The sequence below is a fragment of the Periplaneta americana genome, chromosome 4, assembly GCF_040183065.1.
Source record: "Periplaneta americana isolate PAMFEO1 chromosome 4, P.americana_PAMFEO1_priV1, whole genome shotgun sequence".
Taxonomy (NCBI): Eukaryota; Metazoa; Arthropoda; class Insecta; order Blattodea; family Blattidae; genus Periplaneta; species Periplaneta americana.
The window spans coordinates 32942200-32968171 of record NC_091120.1 but is presented as its reverse complement, the minus strand read 5'-3'; the positions used below and the strand labels follow the sequence as shown (position 1 = coordinate 32968171).

Sequence of the window (25972 nt, the reverse complement as noted above, 5' to 3'; positions counted from 1 at the left end):
TGCAATAATGTTACATTATTTAATCATAGTAGTAATTTAGGCCCAAGAATATATAACAAATTTATATTTAAATATCCTAATCTTGTCAATTCTAATAGTTCTAACTTAGTATTAAATGTAAAAAGTTATGTATGGATTTTATAAAAATTGAAAAATTGTAAATTTAAATTTATATATTATAATTGCATAGTAGACATAAGACAAATTGTATTGTATAATTATTAATTTCAATTCAGGAATCCGCCCCTGAGCACGAGTTGTACTCTTTCGGGGGCGAGCTAAAGTTTTTCTGTATATATTATATTTTATGTTACAGTTATTAGCAAAAAAAAAATAAATAAAAAAATCGGCGTTTCATTATCAATTTCGAAATAGCAAACCTCTATTTCCGCTCTTAATTTAAAAAAAAAAAAGGAAAGTTACTATAGAGAAATTACATAATGGATGATGTGCGAAATTTAGGAACATCTCTGAAATAGGCTATAAATTAGAATGTTACAAATTCGTATAACTTACCGAATAAAAATGGTTTTAGAAATTACATTTCAAATACAGGAATCCTGGTTGGGACAAATATTACCTGGTTGAGGTTTTTTCCGAAATTTTCCCTCAACCCATTGAGAGCAAATGCCGGATAGCTTTCGGCGCTGAACCCTGGACTCATTTCGCTGATTTTATCATCATTTCACTCAGACGCTACATAATCATAGCAGTGATAAAGCTTCGTAAAATGAACCAATAAAAAAAGTAAACATATGAAATTTCACAGTCATTTTCATATTGGGCATGTATACATTTTCGACTGTCTTCATTCTTAAAGAGGCGTTCCCTGGAATAACGACTGTACCTACATTACATCGCTTTTCCGTTTCCAGCATAGGTTATTTGAACCCTTAATAACACATCTCCCTCTTGGCAAAATATAATTCCCCTCCAACAAACATAGCGCCATCTAGAAACAATTGAATGTCGGTTCTGCATAATGTTGTTTTTCCAGATCTAAAATGTTTGATGCCCTGTACTCAGTCAAGATTTTGTAGTAAAGTTCTCGTTCCAGAGAATGCTTCACAAGAAAACGTTCTGATGGGGGCAAATAAAAAAGTTAAATGTTTTTTCTTCTACCATATTAATAATGTCAAAAGAAGTGCTTATACAAATTTTGGCCACTCGACCGCAATTACGAGGGCCGTAAAAAAATAAATTCGCCAGGGGCCGTTAACAGAAAGAAAAAACACAATTTCATTGGACAAATTTATTAGAACGGACACAGCTTGTTGAGCTATTTTCCAACATATTTTCCATCGGAATTGAGACATTTCTCATATCATAGGATCGACAGAGAGAGGTGCAGACGCAGTCAAACGCTGGTTCTGAATTGAGGCGGCTGACTTCTACGACACAAAAATTGATCCTATGGTATAACAAATATCTCAATTCCAATGGGGGATATGTTTACAAATAGCGCAACAATTGCTGTATCTGTTTCAATACATATTTCCATAAAATTGTGCTTTTTTCTATAAACGACACCAAGGAGAATCACGTTCTGGACGGCCTCGTAATTGCGGTCGAGTGGCCAAAATTTATATAAGCACTTCTTTTGACATTATTAACATGGTGGAAGAAAAAAAAATAATTTTTTTATCTGCCCCCATCAGAACGTTTGCTTGTCAGTTTTATTGTTCAGACAATTTGTGATAAAATATGCGGGATTTTCTGTTATATGTACCTGTTGAAGGCACTTTCATTTTTCTTCCGTGTTCGTTAGTATTCATGAATCGTCGTTCCGTCATGTAACTACATCATTACAACAAATGAGAAATATTGTTATACGAATCGAGAATAATTTAGTTCATGTTTCAGTGTTGACCACGATTACAGTTATGATTACGATAAATTAAAACTTGAAGCGGACACTAATTGCTGTATCAGCGTTAAATTTAATTGCGTATATGTACGTAGTACATAATTAACTTCCGACTATGAGACTTTACACTCACAGGCGTGTCCTTCTTTTACATGAAAATATTAATAATTGTAGGTAACCTTTGTCCTATAAGTCGACATACGTTCTTCACGAAAATTTTAAAATAAACACATTGATTTTCCAGTGGAGAAACTTGCAAAGTGCTGAATCAAATGGGTGTGTCTTGCAGCTTATATATTCTTTGGCATACCACCTCTGGTGTTCAGGGACGTTGACCCTGGGATGACTTGCAATTATGTTCATTGACATGAGCGAATACATAATTAGAAGAACTGGCGCCCTTGTTGCTGGCAACATGCTAAAGTCGCGTATTTTCCTTGATGCAATCAGTGACGTCTGATGGCGATTATTGTTTTCAACTTGTGTTTTTTTTTTCGATTAATATCGATGGCTAAAAGCAGGAAGTTTGTATGTCCAAAAAATCGGAAAAAAATGAGTTATTGGTACTGGTTGATTCGTCTTGGTGTAATCTTCATTATTGACAAAGGTAGTATGTCCTTCCTTGAAGGAAATGCCATAAAAATAATTATGACAAGAAGGCAAAATCCCATGATTAACTATTCTCAAAATTTTATTCATATTTTGCCATTTCTTAGAAATTGTGTTTTATGGGCACATAACCTTTTTATTCTTACTCAATCTGTTTCGGCGATATTATAGCTTCTATTTTTATTTTTATTTTTAATTAATTTTTGTGCAACATATAAAGTCAAAAATCACTAGTATTGTTATTGTTGTTGTTTAGTCAACTGTCCCGAGACAGGTATGAACCTTACAAGTGATACCAAAAAGGCACCACTTACGAGGCAACTAGGCCAGGAGATAGTAGGGTAGGGTGGCCAGTTCCTTTCCCCCTCCATTGCATACACCGCCGACTAGATACATATTGCACTAGTCAGACTTCATGCAGTAATGTAATATGTTTAATACATCGGAAAGTATTTGATAACTCTTGAAAATTATTTTATGTGTGTAGAACATAGAGCAACCTAAATTATTTGTTGTATGTATATAGTGCGGAGGGATTTATTATCAACAGTAATCTCACTAGAGGTTTTGATTTATCTAGAGAAAATCAAAACTCGAGTGGGATTGACTATTACACGATTAGAAGAAATTATATAAACATTAGAAGAAATAAAGTACTCTAATACAATAAAATATTAATTGACTTATTAAAATTCTATTTAACTAAAGTTAGCTTCACCAAAACGTTTGAACGGAGCCGCCATTTTCAGTTGACTGTCTATGCCGTAAACAAATGACGATCGCAAAGCATGTTTTGTACCTATAGTACCGTAAAGAATTTGCAGTTTGAAATGTTGGCAAACAAAGAAACAAATGGTAGGGAGGTGATAAAAACAGAAAGAAGTATATAAATATTAGAAGAAATAAAGTACTCTAATATAATAAAATATTGACTTACTAAAATTCTATTTCACTTTCACCAAAACGTTTGAACGAAGCCGCCATTTTCAGTCGACTATCTATGCGGGAAACAAATGACGATCGCGAAGCATCTTTTATAATACCGTAAAGAATTTGCCGTTTGAAATGTTGGCAAACAAAGAAACAAATGGTAGGGAGGTGATAAAAACAGAAAGAAGTATATAAATATTAGAAGAAATAAAGTACTCTAATATAATAAAATATTGACTTACTAAAATTCTATTTCACTTTCACCAAAACGTTTGAACGAAGCCGCCATTTTCAGTCGACTATCTATGCGGGAAACAAATGACGATCGCGAAGCATCTTTTATAATACCGTAAAGAATTTTCAGTTTGAAATGTTGGGAAACAAAAAAAAATTAATGCTAGGGAAGTGATAAAAACAAACAAATGCTAGGGAAATGATAAAATTGTGTGATAAGCAGCCATGATTGGTTGAAAGACGTCCTTTCGTACCGTTTTATTGGTCAAAATTAGTATGACGTAGTAAAAATATAATAGTCATATTAATCACACGTCCATAAAGTATGTTTACCCATTATCTCCAAAAGGTAAGTCAGTGCAGTGAAACGGGCCTCCGATCTGTTAGGCAAGGAAGAGACGGAAAATATTTATTGATTTCTAAAAATTTATTCTTAAAATGATTAATTATTTAAAGCATATATCTAAGTAATGTGACGAGGACATTACGAAATATTAATATAACACGGCACTTAGACTGAAAACCTATACATGGAAGAATAAAATATAATAGATTAACGTTAAGAGTACTGTAAGGCATTTTTCAATGATAAAGTGTATTTAAAAGAATATTCTTATCAGATTATATAACTTCATTTTATTATTCTGCTTGCAGTAGGAGCGGTAATATAGGCCTAGATTATCTATATATTATTTTAATGTACCGAAGTACATATGATATTTCCATGCAGATATTCTGCGTCATTATAAGATGAAAGAGTAATGGAACGGAGAAAAATTCTCTCAGGCGCCGGGATTTGAACCCGGGTTTTCAGCTCTACGTGCTGATGCTTTATCCACTAAGCCACACCGGATACAACCCCGACGCCGGTTAGAATCGTCTCAGATTAAGCTCCAATTCTTGGGTTCCCTCTAGTGGCCGCCTTTTGCACTACGTCATAGATGTCTATGAACGCAGGACCGAAGTCCACACATGTGCTGAGGTGCACTCGATTCTAACCGGCGTCGGGGTTGTATCCGGTGTGGCTTAGTGGATAAAGCATCAGCACGTAGAGCTGAAAACCCGGGTTCAAATCCCGGCGCCGGAGAGAATTTTTCTCCGTTCCATTACTCTTTCATCTTATGATGACGCAGAATATCTGCATGGAAATATCATATGTACTTCGGTACATTAAAATAATATATATGATATGCGTAAATCACTTCGTGATTTAAGACGGCGCTTATTCCGTCGGATCCCGGCCAACTAGTCACTCATATCGAGTGCACCTCAGCACATGTGTGGACTTCGGTCCTGCGTTCATAGACATCTATGACGTAGTGCAGAGGGCGGCCACTAGAGGGAACCCAAGAGTTGGAGCTTAATCTGAGACGATTCTAACCGGCGTCGGGGTTGTATCCGGTGTGGCTTAGTGGATAAAGCATCAGCACGTAGAGCTGAAAACCCGGGTTCAAATCCCGGCGCCGGAGAGAATTTTTCTCCGTTCCATTACTCTTTCATCTAGATTATCTAGTTAAACTATATTTTGTAATTACTTATGTACAGTATGTAGTCCTAGGCAGTATTTTGGATAGATATGTAACATTCAAGTCCCGCGCCGTGGCGTCGAGGTCTAAGGCATCCCGCCTAGGACTCGCGTTACGGAATGCGCGCTGGTTCGTGTCCTCATGGGGGAAGAAATTTTCTCATGAAATTTCGGCCAGTGTATGGGACCGGTGCCCACCCAGCATCGTGATGCACTTGGGGAGCTACGATAGGTAGCGAAATCCGGTTGCGAATACCAGCTAGGCTATAACATACCATGAAAGAGTAATGGAACGGAGAAAAATTCTCTCCGGCGCCGGGATTTGAACCCGGGTTTTCAGCTCTACGTGCTGACGCTTTAGCCACACCGGATTCTACCCCGGCGTCGGACAGAATCGTCTCAGTTTTAAGTTCCAACTCTTGGGTTCCCTCTAGTGCCCGCCCTCTGCACTACGTCATAGATATCTATGAACCTAGGACCGGAGTCCACACATGTGCTGAGGTGCACTCGTAATGAGTGACTAGTTGGCCGGGATCCGACGGAATAAGCGCCGTCTTAAATCACGAAGTGATTATCGCATATCATATATATTATTTTAAAGTACCGAAGTACATATGATATTTCCATGCAGATATTCTGCGTCATCATACCATGAAAGAATAATGGACGGCGCTTATTCCGTCGGATCCCGGCCAACTAGTCACTCATTACGAGTGCACCTCAGCACATGTGTGGACTCCGGTCCTAGGTTCATAGATATCTATGACGTAGTGCAGAGGGCGGCCACTAGAGGGAACCCAAGAGTTGGAACTTAAAACTGAGACGATTCTGTCCGACGCCGGGGTAGAATCCGGTGTGGCTTAGTGGATAAAGCGTCAGCACGTAGAGCTGAAAACCCGGGTTCAAATCCTGGCGCCGGAGAGAATTTTTCTCCGTTCCATTACTCTTTCATGGTATGATGACGCAGAATATCTGCATGGAAATATCATATGTACTTCGATACTTTAAAATAATATATAGGCTATAACTGCTGGGGGATCATCGTGCTAACCACACGATACTTCCATTCTGGTTGGATGATCGTCCACCTCTGCTTCGGCATGTGGGCGTGAGGCCAGCAGCCCGCTGGTCGGTCTAGGCCCTTCACGGGTTGTAGCGCCACGGATTATTATTATTATTATTATTATTATTATTATTATTATTATTATTATTATTATTATTATTATTATGTAACATTCAAAATGAATTTTTGAAAGTAAAATAAAATGTATTATTTTACTGACAGTTGTATTGGTGTTGATGTGCAATGCACTTCTTCCTTTTAGTATTGTTTATTTGTAACATATTTTAACGAGTGCTTTTTGTTTTCAGGTGGACTGTGGGGTGAATTTTCGTGAAGATGTCTCACCACAGCGACGACAACATGCTGATAGCAACCAGCGACTCGTTCTGGGAGCCGGGCAACTATAAACGGACGACGAAAAGGATCGAGGATGGGTACAAGCTGTGTAACGATCTTATGACACTCATCCAGGAAAGGTCAGACATCGAGAAGGCGTATGCAAAGAGCTTAAAGGGGTGGTCCAAAAAATGGAACGACCTAATTGAAAAAGGTAATTTATATACACTTCACGAGGTTAACATTCTGCAGTATGATCTTATATCATAACTATTATTCATTCCCGAGGTGTGAAAATTGTTAGAATAATCTTAATTTTAAAGGTTTTTTAATAGTTTCTTCACAAATATTCATTGAATTGATGAATATTGGTATATAATATTACTATACTGATGTAGGATATATTTACTATTAACAATGCCGGAAAGCATTGTTGTACTTGGTATTTTTCTTATTTTACAATTGTTATGGGAATTCAGAAATTATTATATTATGTTGGCGGAATTGGAAACATAAAAAATTAATTAAGAAATGCTTTAAACAAATTGTTCTTTGCGTTTACATTGTTGCCAAGGTTCAAATGAACGTATACATCTGTTTTGTGCATATAATTGTGTATGTTTCCAATTCCGCCAACATAATATAATAATTTCTGAATTCCCATAACAATTGTAAAATAAGAAAAATACCAATGTACAACAATGCTTTCCGGCATTGTTAGTAGTAAATATATCCTACATCAGTATAATAATATATACCAATATTCATCAATTCAATTAATATTTGTGAAGGAACTATTAAAAAACCTTTAAAATTAAGATTATTCTAATAATTTTCACACCTCTGTAGCTCTTCTTTGTAATCATTAATCAGCAATCTCAGACGTATAAAACTCTTTTGAATGAGTGCATGAAGATATGACTTGGTTGGTAATGGGAGATTCTGGATATTTGCGACGAAATTTACAAATACATTTAACACGTTTAAGGCCCGTAACACACTTGAAGAGTTTTCGCTAGCGAGAAATAATGTGTTGCGAGAAAATTCAAAGATTGATAATATGGATTCAAATAGACGACGTCCACACACTGGAAGAGATTCTCGTTCGAGGCAAAAACCTCGCGCGAGTTTCTCGTTGGAATCGGTAGCTCAGCGAATTTTCTTGACACATTTATCAAAGATGTTTGACATTTATACTCTTTATGACGATTGAATGTAGAAAACCATATCACAGGTGGCGATGAATTGTATTGCTTTTATTTGAAAGTGAGGAAAGATGGCTGATAATTTCAGTCAGAAACTTATCGAACTAGTACGATGTCACCCGTAGGCCTATTTATATGATTACCTACACGGGATGAAAACTATAAAAACACGAAACTTAAAGAAGAAATCTGAAGACAAATATTAGATTATCTAAAAGTAAATAGGGCTATATTTTATTTTGATGAGATTTAATAGTATTAATTAAACATTTGAGATAATATATCTATATGTCTTAACAGTTTACATAATTTTAATCAGAACATAGCAAAGAATCCTCTATCATATCACGAATGGCAAAAAACTGTAGTCCATTCAAACTGAAATAACGCCTAAACGTATCATCATTCAAATCGAAACCAGTGTCCAAAACTCGCCCTTATTTTCGTAAGATACAATGTGATTTTCAGATATTTCTGGCTTTAATTTTAGGCCTACTTTTTCTTTTCATTAACACAATATGTTCATGTAACTCCATTTCCTCACCATCTGAATACTCAAATTCAACATAGCGTTCGTACGTAATTTGTAAAGTACGACAGTATACTTACAGGTTATATATTTAAGTACGGCAATATAGCCTACGTAAATACATAACCTATAATATTTCCTCCAACGTGTCATTACTATAATCAGAAAAATGCTTTCTGCATGAAGGCAGTGCATAGATGATCGTAGCGAGGTGTGATCTGTGATAGCGAGAACTCGCCAAGTGTGTGGAGGAAGGCTCTTTGTCTCTTTCTCGCAACACATTTCTCGCTAGCGAAAACTCTTCAAGTGTGTTACGGGCCTTACAGAGTTTTTATTCTCTAAATAATTGAACACTAAAATAATTGTCTAATACTTTACCGAACCATTGTGTTAGAATATCTGGACGGTTACACTGCTTCCTGAAAAGTTAACTAAGTTAATACGGGAGCAAGTGCCGATAATGCATTGCCTCATTGGACGCTGCAACTCGTAAATGGATATATCTGTAGTATTTATTGTCTTGAAGTCACGCCCGTGATTTCTTTCAAATTAAATTAAAATTGAAGAGCTTTCTCCCAAAAAGAGTTAAGTCCAAGGAAGGACAAAAAATTATGGATGCTGTTTCGATTTATACTGGATTTTTCCTGATAGTTTCTTATTGTTGTACAGAAATATATGTTTTCAGCATAGGTAAAATAATAAATCCTCATTTTAAATCTAAGTTTTAAATAGGACTGTTTCTAAAGAAATAAATTAATAAAAATTCTGTGTGATGCTTTTTATTGACCAAAATCCCAGGAAAAGTACTTACAAAACATGTTTGTGTTTGTAAATTTATACTTTACGTTTATACAAAATTCTCATCATACACCTCGACATGCATCCAACAACATGTTACTTACTGCCCTAGGGTCAACGGCTAACATCTGATAACAATAGGATGAAATTCTAGCAATACGCAGACCCATGTAAACATGATACTTTGACTCACCTCACACTCGCTTGCTGTCCCCTGCTCATCTTCTGGCCGATAATCCTAATGGACAGTTTCTATTTCACTTTACATCCTTCCATTTGTCACTATGGAAACCTCTGTCGTCCTTCATGTCTTGGCTGACAGCAAATACCTTACTATAATAATACCGGACAGCTGTATACTAGCAGCATTGACGTGAGTGCGAAATATCGCGGACCTGACATCTAGCGGAGCGGCGTGGAATTACGTCCACAAATACAAATATTAACATAGTGGGAATCGGACTGTTGTTTAAAACGTGAGTTACTAATGTGCAATAATATATGAAGCACTTAAGAAATGTTGAATAGTGTTTAATGTAAAATTATTATCTTATATCAAAGCTACATATTATGAGAAATATTGCATACTTCATATTACTTTCCGTAATTAATTGTTACATATTTTTTCTTTGGTTTAGCGAGACAAAATCAATTTTGACATTAGGAATGAATTTACAATAATGCTTTATATACGCATTGCTGACAACTGCCAAGATAAAATTGATAGTAATCTGATGCTTGTAATAAATAATTAGTAAAGGCATGTGGACAACAATAAAATTTAATTTGATAAAACCTTAAAATTTCCAATACATTTTAACTTCTATTCATTTATTAGGTCTAATTTGTATTTTTCTATCAACACAAAGACGAAAGAATTAGGCCTACTAATGAATGTTGTTGACTCACGTTTTATGATCCTTCGGAAATCGAAAGTACGATTTGGAGCAATTTGTAATGCTGTTATTTTGTAGCAATTATAAACAGCACATTTTAACACAGCACTAATTAATAAAACTATTAACTAGCCCAGTTGCAGTTGATTACAGCTTGTTTCGCGACTCGCCACACCGGCCGCCTAGGTAGCAGCACCAGCGTCGATCGCGCGCAGAACTGCTAGCTGTCCGGTATTGTTATAGTAAGGTATTTGCTGACAGCGGCCATCTTCACACTCAGCTGTTTTCTGAACAAATGCGCATGCACGAAGGACTTTTGTTTCCTGAAAAAATGTGAAGGTGTGCATAAGACTTCTATTTCCTGCACAAATATGGGAAGGACTTTGTGTTTCGATGGAAATCGGGCTGTGGACTTAACTTGTTTTGCATGACATAGTAGTCATATTTTTGCCTCAGTATTTACTTCATGAAAGTGACTTTCGATGGAAAACATTTTGCATATTTGTGATGATTACAAAGAATAGTAGAAATACAGCAAAACGTCTTTTTTCATTTTTGTGGACTCAACTCATTTTGGGAGAAAGCTCTTCAATTATAGGAAAACAGTTAAAGTTGTAATTCTGTATTCTAATAAGAGAACTGTAAAGTGAACGCTCGATACAGTTTTTTCTATTTCCTGTAAAAAAATATTTTGGAAATTGCCGGTTTTTTTCGCAGTCTCCTCAATTATTTCCATTTATATCATATTAAATCAAATAAACATGTAAAATGTATTTTGTACTGCATATATTTTTAATTTTAGCGCATATTTTAACAGTTTTTACTGCATAGTTGCTTGCATATTTTCAGGTTATTTAGTGCATGGAGTTCCGTGATCTATTAAATTTATGACTAACGAATGAGAGATGACACGTTCCTTGTATCGTGTCTAGTGCGCATGTGTGAATACTCTACTACTGTCTAAGTGTACAAATACATTTCCCTGAATAATAATTAAAGTGAAGACGAAATGTAGTATGAAAGTTACTACAACAGTGTGTGTTACTTGACTAGGTCCTGAGTATGGTACGACAGAAGCAGCGTGGAAGGGAGTTTTGGGTGAGGCAGACAGGTTGTGTGACCTGCATCTGAAGGTCAGGGACAATCTCTGCAACGATGTGATGCAACAGGTGAAAACGTGGCAGAAGGACACTTACCATAAGGTAAAACAAGTTTATGTTTGTTCTTTCAATAAGCATATTGTGCTTACTTGACTGTACTTCTATACGTTTTAATTAACAAAGTATTTGTTTCTGAATTTTAACTGGAATTTAACGATTTTCTGTGTTTCTGACGTCAGTACATTATTGGAATTTGCATAACAATTTACAGATGTGGCTATATTGGCTAGAAGGAATCCAAGATACTTGAAATACAGTTTACATAATTTCCAGCTTCAGGTTTTCTTTTCAATTTGCCTTCCTCATTTTGTTAATAACATGTCAGCTCTTAAACCAGCGGGACTCGCTATACTGTAAATTAGAGGAGAGCGAAAAATCAGAAATAGTAATTTACTTAGTCACAATGCATTTTACAATATTGAAACTTAACAAAATACGCATTTTTTTAAATTATGGCAGTTATAACACATTATTATTATTATTATTATTATTATTATTATTATTATTATTATTATTATTATTATTATTATTATTATTATTAAAATAACTAACACGTATGATTGGTGTCTTTGAAGATTAAGGGGGGACTCTGCTATTCCTCTGCAAAATCATATCAACATGAGCAGGTTGATATGTTGTTTTATTTACCTGTACTCTGTTTTGCATTTGGAAATTCAGACAAAGTGTCCCATACAGCTAGAAAGCACTCCTTAATAATCTGCGCCTCTATAAATGGTTTAATTTCTGCTACGTGATACGATGCTTTTGTTAATTCGTTTTTATGTACTGTGGAATACCCACATTATTTTCTGTCTAGATATTACGGATATTTGTAACATTTTCACTTTTCCTATCCTTGATTGAGAATGGTTTGAATACGTGTTATCAAAATTTGTATGCACGCACTAATGTCTACGAGGGTAGTCATAAAGTTTTAATTATCACCTCGAAAAAATGAAGCTGCGACCATGAAACTTGGTGATGGTGTTAGTCCTTTTCTACATATTCACCCTTCAGCGCGACACATTTTTCCCAACGATGGATGACTTGACGGAGGCCTTGGTTGTAGAAGTCTGCATTTTGGCTGTTCAGGAAACGTTCCACCTCAAAAATCACCTCGTCGTCATTCTGGAAATGCCTGCCATGCAATGGTTTCTTCATTATAAATAAATTTCAGATGTGTTTCAGGTTAACATAAAGTACTTATCATAATTTTAAAATTATGGAAATTAAGTTAATAATTTTCTTTAATTATTTTATTATTTATATGTAATGCATGTTCCCCATTCGGACCCAGGATATCTTTTGTTGGTTGATTGCCAATGTGGGCAGTGAAGTCGCCTGTTGTAATAAGGTAATCAATTTTGCTGCAATCACAACCATTTTTCTTTAGTCCGTAGAGCAGCTTGCTTCATCATATCCCTACTACAGGCACTAAAGTTATTTAAAACCTAAATTAATTTCCCATTAATAAATGCGTACCAGTAGATCAGCATTGTATGTGTACATAAACCTTTCATTTGTATTAAAATACTGTTTTTTGATTAAGCTATATTCTCTCGGAGTATACATTTATATGATATAAGTAGGACGAAATTCCATTCTTCTACACAACTCTTCCGTCTTCTCTCTGCTCCTTCTTCTCCTTCTGCTCTTGCACTCTTCCTGTAAATTCATTCCTCAAATCTTCTTTACCGTGGGAAAGTCGTTTTTTTCTTTTGTAGTTTTGTATAATTTTAATTAATAATCAGATGTAATTCATTACCTTCACTGCTCATTGTAGTTCTAAAATTTTAAAGTTCCATTTAGATTCGATAACCGTTAAAATGAAGATGTAAGAATATTATGCAATAGTTGCACATAAAACTATTGTTTTTCTGCAGCTTGACTCTGTAGTTTTCTTGTAAATGTAAACCGTAAAAAAATCCACAATAATTACTAAATTGTTAATTAATATCGATTTTGCGAGTTCTCGAGTTAAATAATTCCGTAACAAGGATATAAAAGGCTTGCTTAATAAATTTAGTGCAAAGACCAATTAATAACATATTGTAAATTACATCCTATATTCTATGCCAACATTTCTGTATTTATGTTGAATATAGTGTGCAAGTATTATGTGGTAAACACTAACACAAATTCGTGAAGAATTGTTGTAACACTGATATCTTCAAATACCAGTAGCGAAACATTGATATGCTGTAACTTATAGATGTGTAGACAAGCTAGCCGAAAAGTATGAATAAATAGATACCTATTTAAATATTATTTATCTTTATATATGCCCTAATTTGTAGACTTATTTTATACAATAATTTATTAATATATCCAGCTCTTCCCACAGGGTGATTCAGGAGGTGGTAGCATGAAATATTCTGAGTGAGAAAGTTCATATAAACATGTGTCCAATTTTCAGTGGGTGTGGAGATAGAGTTGTTTGAATGTTACATGTAACAAGCCTTACGAGTAGTGGCATTGTTCACAATGGGTGTAGTTAGCCTGTACAGATTCGATGTGTACACAAGTCAGAAACAGATGACAAGCACTTAGCACTCTTAATAACGTGTGATTGTAGTTGTGTTTTTATTAGTGTTGTGGGATTTAATCGATTAATCGATCAATTTCTGTTGTAAAATTAATCGATCAAAAATATTTAATCGAATAATCGAGTTCACTAAAATTAATCGGTTGTTCTTGATATTAATCATTATTTTGTTAATACAAACTCATACTAAAAATTCCGACAGTATTTCTCTCTTGGAAATTGCTTACTTAAAAGCACAATAGTACTGTTATATTCTAACTGTAAACCAGTAGCGTAGGGAAAATCTTTGCACAAACACTTCAGAAAGAGATGGAGATATGAGGACAGTGACTAGTCTACCTCTATTGAAAGTTGAAACACAATGCGAAATCAAGTTTTATGTTTTCTAAGAAAACTTCCACCTTGTTGTCAGCTCATCTTCCTAGTGTGCAAGTAAGAGAGTAACTATCTTCTTCTCTTTCTAAAATCTGATAGTTCGATTACAGTAGGGCATTCTTTTGCTTCGACCACTGTACTTTTGCAGTTGCAGTTTCTGTACTGAGTTTGTATATGAAGGTTGTGTGTTTAGTTTGATAAAGAAAAAAAAAATCAGTTTTCTGTAGTCTGTGAAAATAGTGAACTCCATTGTGTCATATGAGAATTTGAGAGGTAAACTCGGTGAAACGTTTGGATTTAAATTGAACGATCATGGAGAAGTGCTTCATAGAAAAAAAAAGTTATTTCATATTTAATGATGAAGGAAACATTGTTACTAAATGTACAGCGGCACTTAATTCGGAGCATGTGAATGCACTCACATGTTTAAAATCATGGATGAAGCAGTATTAACTAGGTGAGTCTTCATACTTTTTGCTATTTATGTTTATCTCAAAAATTTCGGAGAAATTTACCAATAAGTTATAAGTCTCATAATAATAAATATGTTAAATTTAACAATAATTGTGTATTACAGTATATTAAAACATCTTTTCAACTCGATCAAAACTCGATTAATCGATTAAATTCAAATAGTTAATCGATTAAATATTTTGATCGATCAACAGCGCTACTTTTTATTCTGTTGGGTATTACAAGTGTTGCAGCAAGTTACAGTCAATGCAGGAAGTTTCCTTGGCTACAAGGATGGGCATGTTCTTCCAGCATGACAGAGCACCTGTACATTTTCTCTGTTAGGTGACACCATCTTAAATCTCACAGTTCCCGAACGATTGGCCGCAGTGGTCACGTGCATTGGATGCTGGAGACCTTACTCCTATCGATTTTTATCTGTGGGGATAGATGAAAGAAGTGTACTAAATCGAAGTAAACACAAAGCACGAATTGCCCTCAGAAGAGCATCACTTACTGTTGTCAACAGAATGGAAAAGTACATTGAAGCTGGTGGTGAAATTTTTTAACCATTACTTTGAACAGCTGTTGAAATCTATTTATACAATGTAAATAAGCAATAAATGTAACCAATACCGGTAATTTGTCTTTCTTTCTTGCCACTTGTAAGATTTGATGTGCTTAACATTCAAAACAGCTGTATCTGCGCACCCATTAAAAATCGAACACATGTTTACATGAATTTTTTTTACTCATAGTCCATGCTACAATCCCTAAAATATTTACTATTCCTACTGAAATACCCTGTGTATTACATATACTATATTTAATTGCAGCATATCTCCTTACACCACGTGCATCCTTTTCATAAAGCTACGAGTTGTGGCCTATATAGCATGTCCATTGACAATAGGACGACAATGCTACTTAGCTTGTGCATTAAAAAATTATGTTTATTATGTTGCATATCATGCAGTAGAATGATATTTGTCTGGATTAGTCCCATTTTCTTAATGGAAGAATTGAAATAGTCCAGTCTCTTGCTGATACCATGTTGGAGAATTTTTGGTGTTGTACCGTACCATATTGCTTAGAAAATTGTCTCAAAATGCTGTTTGCGGAGTTGGGTAATCAAAATGTGTACAATAGTGCTTGTGAAACACATGAGCAGGGCTAGGATTTTGATGAAATTGCATCTTTTTTCTAGTAAGCCAGAAACATAGCTGATTTAGTATTTATATGTTATGTGATAAACTGAATGTTTTTAAGACATATTTGTTAGGACATTTTTTGCCTGTTTCGGTTCATAAGAGCTTCTTTTGTTTTATTCGGTCATTTTTGAGGTATTTTCATTTAATTTTGGCCATAAACCGCCATTTTTAATGTAAAATAATATTTATGTCCTTTGATATTTTCTCTATATATTTTGTCCATTAATATCCATTATTTTGCATAATATTTTAATCGTTTTTCAACACAAATATTGCCATTTTAACATAGTATACCCCCTGTAATGGATCAGTCAAACCACCCCTTCAATATAGACTTTTCTATGCCTACTAATTCCGGATAAGAGTGGCCTTGTGATGGGCTACATGATACTACATAAGGTAAAATAATGTAATTAAAGTGTGCTACGTAGAAAAAATTACGTACTAGAATTTAATTTAATTACTAGTCTAAATATTAAGTAGTACAAAACCTCTTTTCCTACTAAGCCAATTATGTAAGATCAATTTTTAGGTATTTTTAAGGGCATTTTTGAAAGATTTTTAGGTCATAAATGCATTGTTTTTAGGACATTTTTTTATAATTTATATGTCATCAAAATCCTAGCCCTACACATGAGACACATTAAATTTGTTACTTCACTGAAAATCTGACCAATCTGTTCCGAAATATTAGACAGTTTTCTCCGCAATATGGTCTAATTACCCAGACTTTGCAACATAAAGTCTACGTGGTGACGAAGACAAAACATTCTGCAGTATACGTGTATCTCCTGCTTGGACTAATAGACATGTTAGTAGCCTGCAACTTGTTGATTGTTGGTGCTGTTTTAGCATATGTATAGAAAACTGTGTACATTGTGATGATATCATGCTACTGTAATTTTGATTTGCTCCCGTGCAGCGCAGAACGGGCACAGATTTGCCCGGGTGGATTCAGGTACAGTGGCATGATACCCTGTAACATATGATACACAGGTCCAGTCCTGTGATGTTTTAGCTTCAGGGGATTATTTGAACAGCATGTATTATTTCTAAAGCTGTTAAAGCGACCAGTGTGATGGTGCTCTAAAGGTGTGACAAAGTGAACACTCATTTTGTGATTACTGTGTTAGAACACTCATCCAGCACTGGAAGTTCACAGGTTCCAACTTCCCCATTTTTTAAACTTATTGCACAACCCGGTCCTGTCTCACGTATCTTGTATATAGCCTATCAGTTTATAAACTGTATTTTGATTGTATATAATTAGGGGCCTGATTTGTCATTGTTAGCGGTATTTTGCCTTAGCCTTCTACAGTCTACTGCATGAGTTATTATTTTTTTTCTCAAATAATGTTCAGCTGTTTTATTGGCGCCATAGACTCAGTGATACCAACTTCTTAAATTTTCTTCGACTATGTCTTCGTTGCTAACTTCAGACCGTTGCCTCAGAGCAACAGAAAGCGTATAAACATCGCACAGAAAAAATAAAAAAATAAGAAGTAATGTGTTGCTTTGAGGCAACGCTATGCAATAGAAAGGACACTTTAACATTTGCCATAAGTAAGCTAAATAAAGCCTTTTATTACGAAATATACCCCCCCCCCCAAAAAAAAAAACTTGATTCAGTACGCTTCTAGTCTTTATTTCTATTTTCCCCCCTGCCTGGATGCTATGTTTAGTTCATATTTCCTCAGAATCTTGAAAATAGTTATGGGAATAAAAATTAATTAAGCTTTTTGAGCTCAGTCTAAATGCTTGTATGTCGCGGGCTGTTACGATAGTTAATTTTTCTGCCTCTTGGTAGTGTTCATATCTCTTGGTTTTCTGTGTGTTTAACATTATTATTTTACAACCTGTACACACCGAAATACTTAGTTTGTCGTACAACCCTTTATGCTGATAATGTTGAAACTATGCTAGGTGCGTATTTTTGGGATGTATTTGAAATACTGAGAATGTCCTATTGTGTTTATTGTGTACGTAAAATTTTAAGCACTTAGGCATCATAAATAAAATTTGATAATGAGAAATATGCGTTAAAATGGATATTTATCTTACGAAATGCCCACCGAAAAAGAATCGTATATAGCACCAAAATCAGGAGTTTTATTTCACTAAAAAATCAGGCCCCTATGTATAAAATATGGTTATTAAAAGTTGTTTAATTATGTTGTTTTTAATAAACTAATTGAAATAAGTTGTAGATATTTTCTATAATTTCCGTATCTCTGAACCCTCCCCAGTCCTTTCCTTGTTTGTAAGTCTGATGCCATAACATTTGTGCCTAGGAACGTATCTGTCAATTCTTTCGGTCATCTCTCGTGGTGGTGTCGGCAGCTTATTTAATTTTTTTATTATAGTTTGTTAAATATCAGTTTATTATCGATTTTTGTTTTAATGAGAATCTATATAATTTTGCAGAGTTATTATAATACTTTCAGTTAGTTCATAAATGTGTCCACACCCCACTCAAAAGTTGATGTATTTCGAGTTAAATAGTGTAAATATGTGTATAAAATAGTGGTTTGTAACCTCTAATTCTTTTATTTTGCAGTCGATGATACAAATAAAAGAAAGGAAAGAAATGGAAGATTCATTTAAGAAAGCACAGAAACCATGGGCAAAACTGTTAGCGAAGGTGAATAAAACCAAAGTGGACTATCACACTGCGTGTAAAACTGAGAAGTCTGCCTCCAATCAAGAACGAAATGCGTCAGCAGACAGTTCGCTCTCACCCGACCAGGTATGTATCTTACTACACTTATATAATAATAAACTGTGACTTATAACAGATAAGAGCTAATGTAATATATTTCGCGACATCAGAACATTGCAGTGAAAGTTGGATTATCTTTTATTATTTCAGTGCTTTGTCAAACTCAAGGACCATAAATGCAGTGTTCAGTTTCGCCTTGTCCTTGGAAGTACAGACGTGGACAGATTATTAGCAAAATTGAAGATTTTTATTACATATTTTTACAAACTATGATTCTTCAATTCAGACTGCAGTTGATATTTTTGCGTATTTCCAAATTATTAGCAAAATTGAAGATTTGTATTGTATATTTTTAGAAATTCTGACTCTTCAATTAGGGCTACATTTGATATTTTTGCATATTTACAAATTATTAGTAAAACTGAAGATTTTTTACTCTATACTTATTTTTACCAAATTCGACTCTTCAACTTGGACTACAGTTCACATTTTGGATATTTCCAAATTATTAGCAAAACTAAAGGTTTTTATTTTATATTTTGACAAAATTTGACTCTTCAATTTAGACTGCAGTTGACATTTTTGCATATTTACAAATTTTTAGCAAAATTGAAGATTTTTGTTATATATTCTTACAAAAAATGGCTCTTCAATTTAAACTACAGTCGACATTTTTGCATTTTTCTGTCAACTATAATGATAGAAATATGAAAAATTGTCAACTGTAGTGTAAGTTGAAAAGTCAAATTTTGTAAACAGAATTATCATAAAAATCGTCAATTTTGTTAATAATTTGTCCACGTCTGTATTATGCATAGATGTAGTGTTGAATTTTGTTTTGTCCTTGGAAGGAGTATGCATTACATAGGATCGTCACTTAAAATATTAATAATAAATATGAGAAAGTAGACAATTAATATTTGAGGAGAAAAATTCGCTCCGGAGCCGGGGATCGAACCCGGGTCTTTGGTTCTACGTACCAAGCGCTCTGACTACTGAGCTACGCCGAATTCAATCCACAGCACCGGACCGAACCAAGGACCCGGGTTCGATCCCCGGCTCCAGAGCGAATTTTTCTCCTCAAATATTAATTGTCAATATCACAGATATTATTCTGTAGGATAAATTAATAAATCTATAATATTCTCATAGCTGCAGTGCATATATTTGTACAGATTCCTGGCATGTAACTGCAGAATCCCTGCCAAACAAGTCACTCACCTGAGTGCGCTCCTAGTATAATGGCAGTTGACATTGGACATATACGTCAACATATACGCCTAACTTGGAGTCAGGCCACAAAGGGAAACATTGAAGGAGGAGGGTTCGGTCCTGTGCTGTGGATTGAATTCGGCGTAGCTCAGTGGTCAGAGCGCTTGGTACGTAGAACCAAGGACCCGGGTTCGATCCCCGGCTCTGGAGCGAATTTTTCTCCTCAAATATTAATTGTCAATATCACAGATATTATTCTGTAAGACAAATTAATAAATCTATAATGTGAGAAAGTAGGCCTATTGTTTCTTAAGATCGTTGTGTAATTCTGGCTGAAATGTCTATAGTGAATGTATATTCTTGACAGACATGAATACTGATGTTTAGTACATAATGTTATATTTATTTTTAAGTGAAGTAGTTGACTCAGTCGTTCTTACGACGTAATGGCAAAAACAGGATTATTTATATGCAAAATAACGACTTCTCTGGTTTTGTTATTCCACACCTATATTGTCGTATACGATTTCATACCTACTTACCTTTCATCAAAAATTTACTTTTAACCCTCCTGCTACGAAGGTTTATTATAACTTACTAATACCAAGGGAGATAATACAATTATCCCTATCAAAATCATATACCGATCATTGTTAAGCATTTGGGATGTTTAACAATTTACGTATTATTGACTTTAGACCTCCAGAAGATGTTAAAATGTAAAATAATCGGGCTATTTTTAAAAATACAAAATAATCGGGCAATTTTTTAAAATACACAGTGGTTCAGAAGTTCCGTTCGATATTGTTGAAAACGTATATTAAAATTAAAGACCTTTAGGTACCGGTATGTTACTGGTGATGCTATAAAATAACATTCCACTATACAGTAAATTTAAAATTCCCTTCCTTCCATTTCAAGACAATGCTATATAGTTTTCACATAGTGGAAAACACAGCTACAAGCTATGAATGTCACAGTACTATAACATAAATGGGAAATCATTGATTTATTTGTTGAAATTTAAATTTTGGATTAGAATCTATGCAACCATGAACATCTTCAAAACATGTGTTTATAATAAAATAGAATTGTAAAAAGTGTATAAAAAAATTCTAAAAATACATAAATAAAAATAAACCCAATAAAACAAATTTTAGTTCGAATACCACAAAAAATGCTTCACTAATAATTATTTTTAACAAACTCGCTTTTAGAATAATCATAACACATAGGAATAGAAAAAAATAAAAATTGTAAACAAAAGAAAATAATTTGGAACCGGACAAACGGAAATGAAAAAAATTAAGCTACAGATTGAATTTCATATTCTGGAATTTTAATGACAGACTTCCCAGGGGGGTAACAAAATTACCCCACATGAACAAAGCGAATTACTTCTTAAAGTAGATAAATTATTTATGTTAGTCTTATTTCAGAATGTTAGTAGACATATAACTGACAAATACATGGAATTTCAAAAATAAATATGGAGAAAAATGGAAACAGTACTCAAAAACCATCAGTGACGTAATCCTATTACCCCCCTTAGTAGCAGGAGGGTTAAATGAAGATCCTGATGCAAGTTACCCATTCGAAAGCAAGAAGAGTGAAATTTTTAAAATACATTAGCTTGTTGGACTTCATTATACCATATTATAATTATTATGCTGTGGAGTTACTCTTAAATAGCTCATTATTATTGTTGTATGAAAGCAATATGTATAGGCTATATTAGTTTATATTAGTATTTAAACAATTGTTTGTTTAATGTATAATTTGTAGTTTTCAACATTTAAAATTTTTATTCTATTACAGAAAGCAGCTTTGGTAAGCAAATTAGTCATATCAGCTAACGAGTAACATAACTAACATTTGTTACTTCTTTAAATTTTCTTTGACTAATAGCAAACTGTATTAATACGTAGTAATAAATTCTAACTTGAATTTTCCCAAATGTTCATAAAACCTAACCATATTGCTTGAGGCATGATAGTTACGCTTGAAACAGGTTTCTTTTGAAGTGACAAGTTTCCTAAAATAACTTATTCTGATAACTTCGTAGATTGCCTTGTCAAGGTTAGCCACTTCGTAGAATCTGTAGTTGTGGCAAGTTACTTTGAAGTATATGAGTCATAAAGAACTTGTGGCATGCTTAAATGAATGATTTTAATGCAACGAATTAACGCAATTTTAAAAGCCACTGTTGAGTAGAAATATAAATAAAGCTTGAGATTAATAAACATTTCAAATTAACAACTTTATTATTCTCTTTACACATTTAAACAGTCTTTTATTATTTAATCCAGCTATCAATAAATAATTTTACCCACCAGAAAGATAGATACCTTCTGAATGAAGTTGTTCACAGTCCTTGCCTGCAAACTTGTACTACGTGGGACAGGGAACTCGCAAAAATGAGCAAAGAAGGAATTAATTCTAGAACAAATTCATTTAAATGAATCATTATTATCGGAGGTTGATTTTCTGTACGTAGCAAAGGACATTCAGATCACTTTTCAAGTGTATTAATTATGTATATATTTTTATTATTCATTGTTCGGTAACTCTTTTAACACTTACAATCAATGAATAACTTTATGATTTTTTACTGTGTTAACTTTTGCAATTTACCTGGCTGACTACTTTTGAAGTGGTATCCTTCATTGGACAGACTGGAATGACACTGACATGAAAATACTACACATCCAACGAAAAAAAACCAGAAATTTAACACCCTAGAACAATATGAAATTTATAAATATACAAAGACATACAGTCGACCTGGTTGGTGAGTTGGTATAGCGCTGGCCTTCTATGCCCAAGGTTGCGGGTTCGATCTCGGGCCAGGTCGATGCACACTTAAATGCGACAGGCTCATGTCAGTAGATTTACTGGCATGTAAAAGAACTCCTGCGGGACAAAATTCTGCCACATCCAGCGAGCTGATATAACCTCTATAGTTGCGAGCATCATTAAATAAAACATAACATTTTAACAAAGACATACATACATCACATCCTGAACACTCAACTGAATATCAAAACACATAAACACACCTCACACACAACAGGAAACCAGAAGACAGCGCCAGACCTTCACTAGGCTTCGAACAATGAAGAATACCACTTCATAACCAGGTAAATTGCAAAAGTTAATATAGTAAAGATATCATAAAGTTATTCAGTGTACATATTTTTAATGCAAAAGCAACAGATTTCTTTTTTATATAAAGTTGTTACTCTTGTAATACGTTACATATTTTCTACTTTATTAAGAGAGTTAATTACATGGAAAAAATTTCATTCTATATTCATATTACATATATTTTACTGACATATTTGATTAATTTAATAATTATTATACAATTTTTCATTCATCTGTGGGCTAAATTGTGATCACGTCGAAAGTAAATAGAATTAGCATAACATTTTAAAAATAGAACTTGGAAAAGGTCAGACTAATAAACAAACATTATTAGGGGTGGTGATTTTTAGCAATTTGAAATAAATTTAGCGTTTTGATTATAACATTTAGCAATTTGTAGCATTCTGAAAGAAAACTTGGACTAAAGGTTAATATAGGAAAATAAACAATGTTTTTTGAAAATGTCAATGTGGAATTAAAATCATAACATAAAGATACTCATTCATGTTCATAAATCAGCGACACCATTGAAAGAAATCATGGAACACACTTCAGTATTTAGTATTAATTTTTTTACTTGTCAATAGACTTGTATACAAGTTTCTGACATTGTCAAAAACTTAAAGTTACATATACCGGTAACTAGGTAAAATATTAAAATTTTAAATTAGTAACAGTATATTAAAATTTGTACGTTTTGTTTTGACATTCGTATTCTCTTATCACTTACAATTAAATTGTCATTCTTTAGTCAGCTGTTCAAAGACAGGTCTGAACCTCACAAGTGATACTTACTTACTTATTTACAAATGGCTTTTAAGGAACCTGGAGGTTCATTGCCGCCCTCACATAAGCCCACCATTGCTCCCTATCCTGTGCAAGATTAATCCAGTCTCTATCATTATATCCCACCTTCCTCTCCAAAAGTTGTCCGTCCCTTTTAGAAAGAGAAAAGAATAGATACAAACTTTTCCTCCAGACAGTCAAATTCCTCTTCATGGTGACAGAAGTAAAACATAAATCCAGGCTGCATAATCTCCTCAGTATAGTTTTTTTGAGAAGAAAGAAATGAATATAAATGTAACTTGTGAAGTAATGGTTAGCATGTCAGACCATGAAACGAGTGGGCCCGGGTTCAAATCCTGGTTGAGTTTTTCCCAGGGTTTTACTTCAATCCATTAAGAGCTGGGTAACTTTCAGCAATGAACCTGGACTAATTTTGTTGACATCATCTTCATTGCACCATTCTGATGCTAGATAATCATCGCAGTTGATAAAGCGTCGTAAAATAAACCAATTTTAAAATGTAACTAATATGTAAGATAAATTTTATTTGAAAAATCTCTGTTTCGCATCATAATTTAGTACAAATTTTGCCTTTTATCGCATATTCAAAATACATTAAAAAGGGTGATACAGGTCGTGAAAAAACACGATCCTTTACAGTCATTTCGCACTTTATTACTCTTGTGAAAAATCACTGCTCCTAATCATTTGTAGTATTTAAAAATTAAAATTATTGTTCTTGTATGAATGTTTAATTTTGAATATTTTATTTTAGGTGAAGAAAATGCAAGATAGAGTCCAGAAATCTAAAGAAGACGTTCAGAAAGCGAAAGAGAAATACGAGGCAGCTTTAGACGAGATAAATAGCTACAACCCTAAATATATGGAGGACATGTCTGTTGTGTTTGATAAGTGCCAAGATATGGAAGCACAAAGGTTGCAGTTCTTCAAGGAAATTATGTTTAATATTCACAAGTGTCTCAACATTTCGCAAGATCCAGTGTAAGTTCATCAACTCTCATCATTAAATACAGGGTGTTCTTATGTAGACTGGTCCCTCTCCTGTCTCTGCCTAACAAAATTTGTTGGTAGACGGTAAGTGGTCACATGCGGCATATGGACAGGCCCGTACATGCTTCCATATGCAGACCCATCCCCTCCACCCTCTACCATTTTCATTGGAATAGGCATTCGACACTACTGTCATATAAACCAGTGGAACATGACTACTTGGAACTGGTCTGCATAGGAATACTCTATATTTCTTATATCAAATAGTTGTGATGTGATGTGATGTAAAGTAGAGGAAGATGGGAATATAGCTAAATGAGTTACGATAAATCACAGGAAGAATGAAGATTTTTAATTAAAAATACTATTGTAAATGATTTTAGAGTACACCTACGTACATACAGTTATTTTATGTAAATTTACACTATATATAATACACAGACACTTAAGGGGAGAGGATGGTATTTTTGATGAAAAATGAGTAAATTAAAAAAAAAAATTATTTAGAATACTCTGTGATATGTGTGGAATGCATAGCATAACATTTTGTGGGTATTTGTGCCCTTATCGGATGTTAAGTTGCCATTTTTAAACTTCCTGCATTATGGATTTTTAAATCACTCGCCCACTTTTATTGTTGTTCCTAGTAAATTAAATTAAAAAAAAAAATCTTTAAAATACCCTTTGATATGTGTGGAATGCATTGCATAACATTTTGTGGGTATTTGTGCCCTTATCGGATGTTGAGACGTCATTTTTAAACTTCCTGCGCTATGGATTTTTAAATCACACGCCCGCTTTTATCGGTTTCCAGTAACTTCATTTTTTTTGCTACATTGCGAGACACAAATGGATATAATTTCTGAGCTGCATGCATGGAATTTAGAAAACACACATTCTTTAGACTATTAGGAAACTTTTCTCTGTAACAGAATTTTGTTAATTGATTTCATTTTAAAAATACGCCCGTTTGTTTGCAAGAAAGGAAATAAGAAAATTGTTATTAAATTTTAATTGTTTACTTTACAAACTTAGGGACTAATATCAAAATTCTGTTACAGACAGTTTGTATAACATGCTTTTGCAAATACATTGCAAAAAACTGTTTGAATCTATCTTTAAAAACGGTTTAGATATATCGGTTTTAGTACAATCCTGCATTGAGTACATTCTTTCCAAATTTGGGCCCCCAAATATATATATATTTTTTTTTCAAATATTTTTATTTGGTTGAGTTGCCACAGCTATGAGCTCTCTATATACAAAAAATTAACATTTTACACCAAATAGGAAAAAAGTTTTAAAAAATACCATCCTCTCCCCTTAAATCACACAATTTTTAAATGAAAACAAGTGTCTTC

The 25972-nt window shown here is 33.9% G+C and overlaps 1 protein-coding gene across 5 annotated transcripts in view; it reads left to right on the top strand.

Moving 5' to 3' along the window:
* Synd (protein kinase C and casein kinase substrate in neurons protein Synd) overlaps positions 1 to 25972 on the top strand; it is a 330834-nt gene that overhangs the window by 283939 nt on the left and 20923 nt on the right. For 4 of the 5 annotated variants that reach the window (XM_069823135.1, XM_069823138.1, XM_069823134.1 and 1 more), the window contains exons 2-6: positions 6537 to 6778; positions 11046 to 11194; positions 18294 to 18482; positions 21486 to 21497; positions 24376 to 24602. In XM_069823135.1, the coding sequence (XP_069679236.1) occupies positions 6565 to 6778; positions 11046 to 11194; positions 18294 to 18482; positions 21486 to 21497; positions 24376 to 24602 (791 nt within the window). In that variant the 5' untranslated portion in view covers positions 6537 to 6564. The remainder of the gene's footprint in view (positions 1 to 6536; positions 6779 to 11045; positions 11195 to 18293; positions 18483 to 21485; positions 21498 to 24375; positions 24603 to 25972) is intronic. The other variant, XM_069823137.1, reaches the window with a different exon arrangement.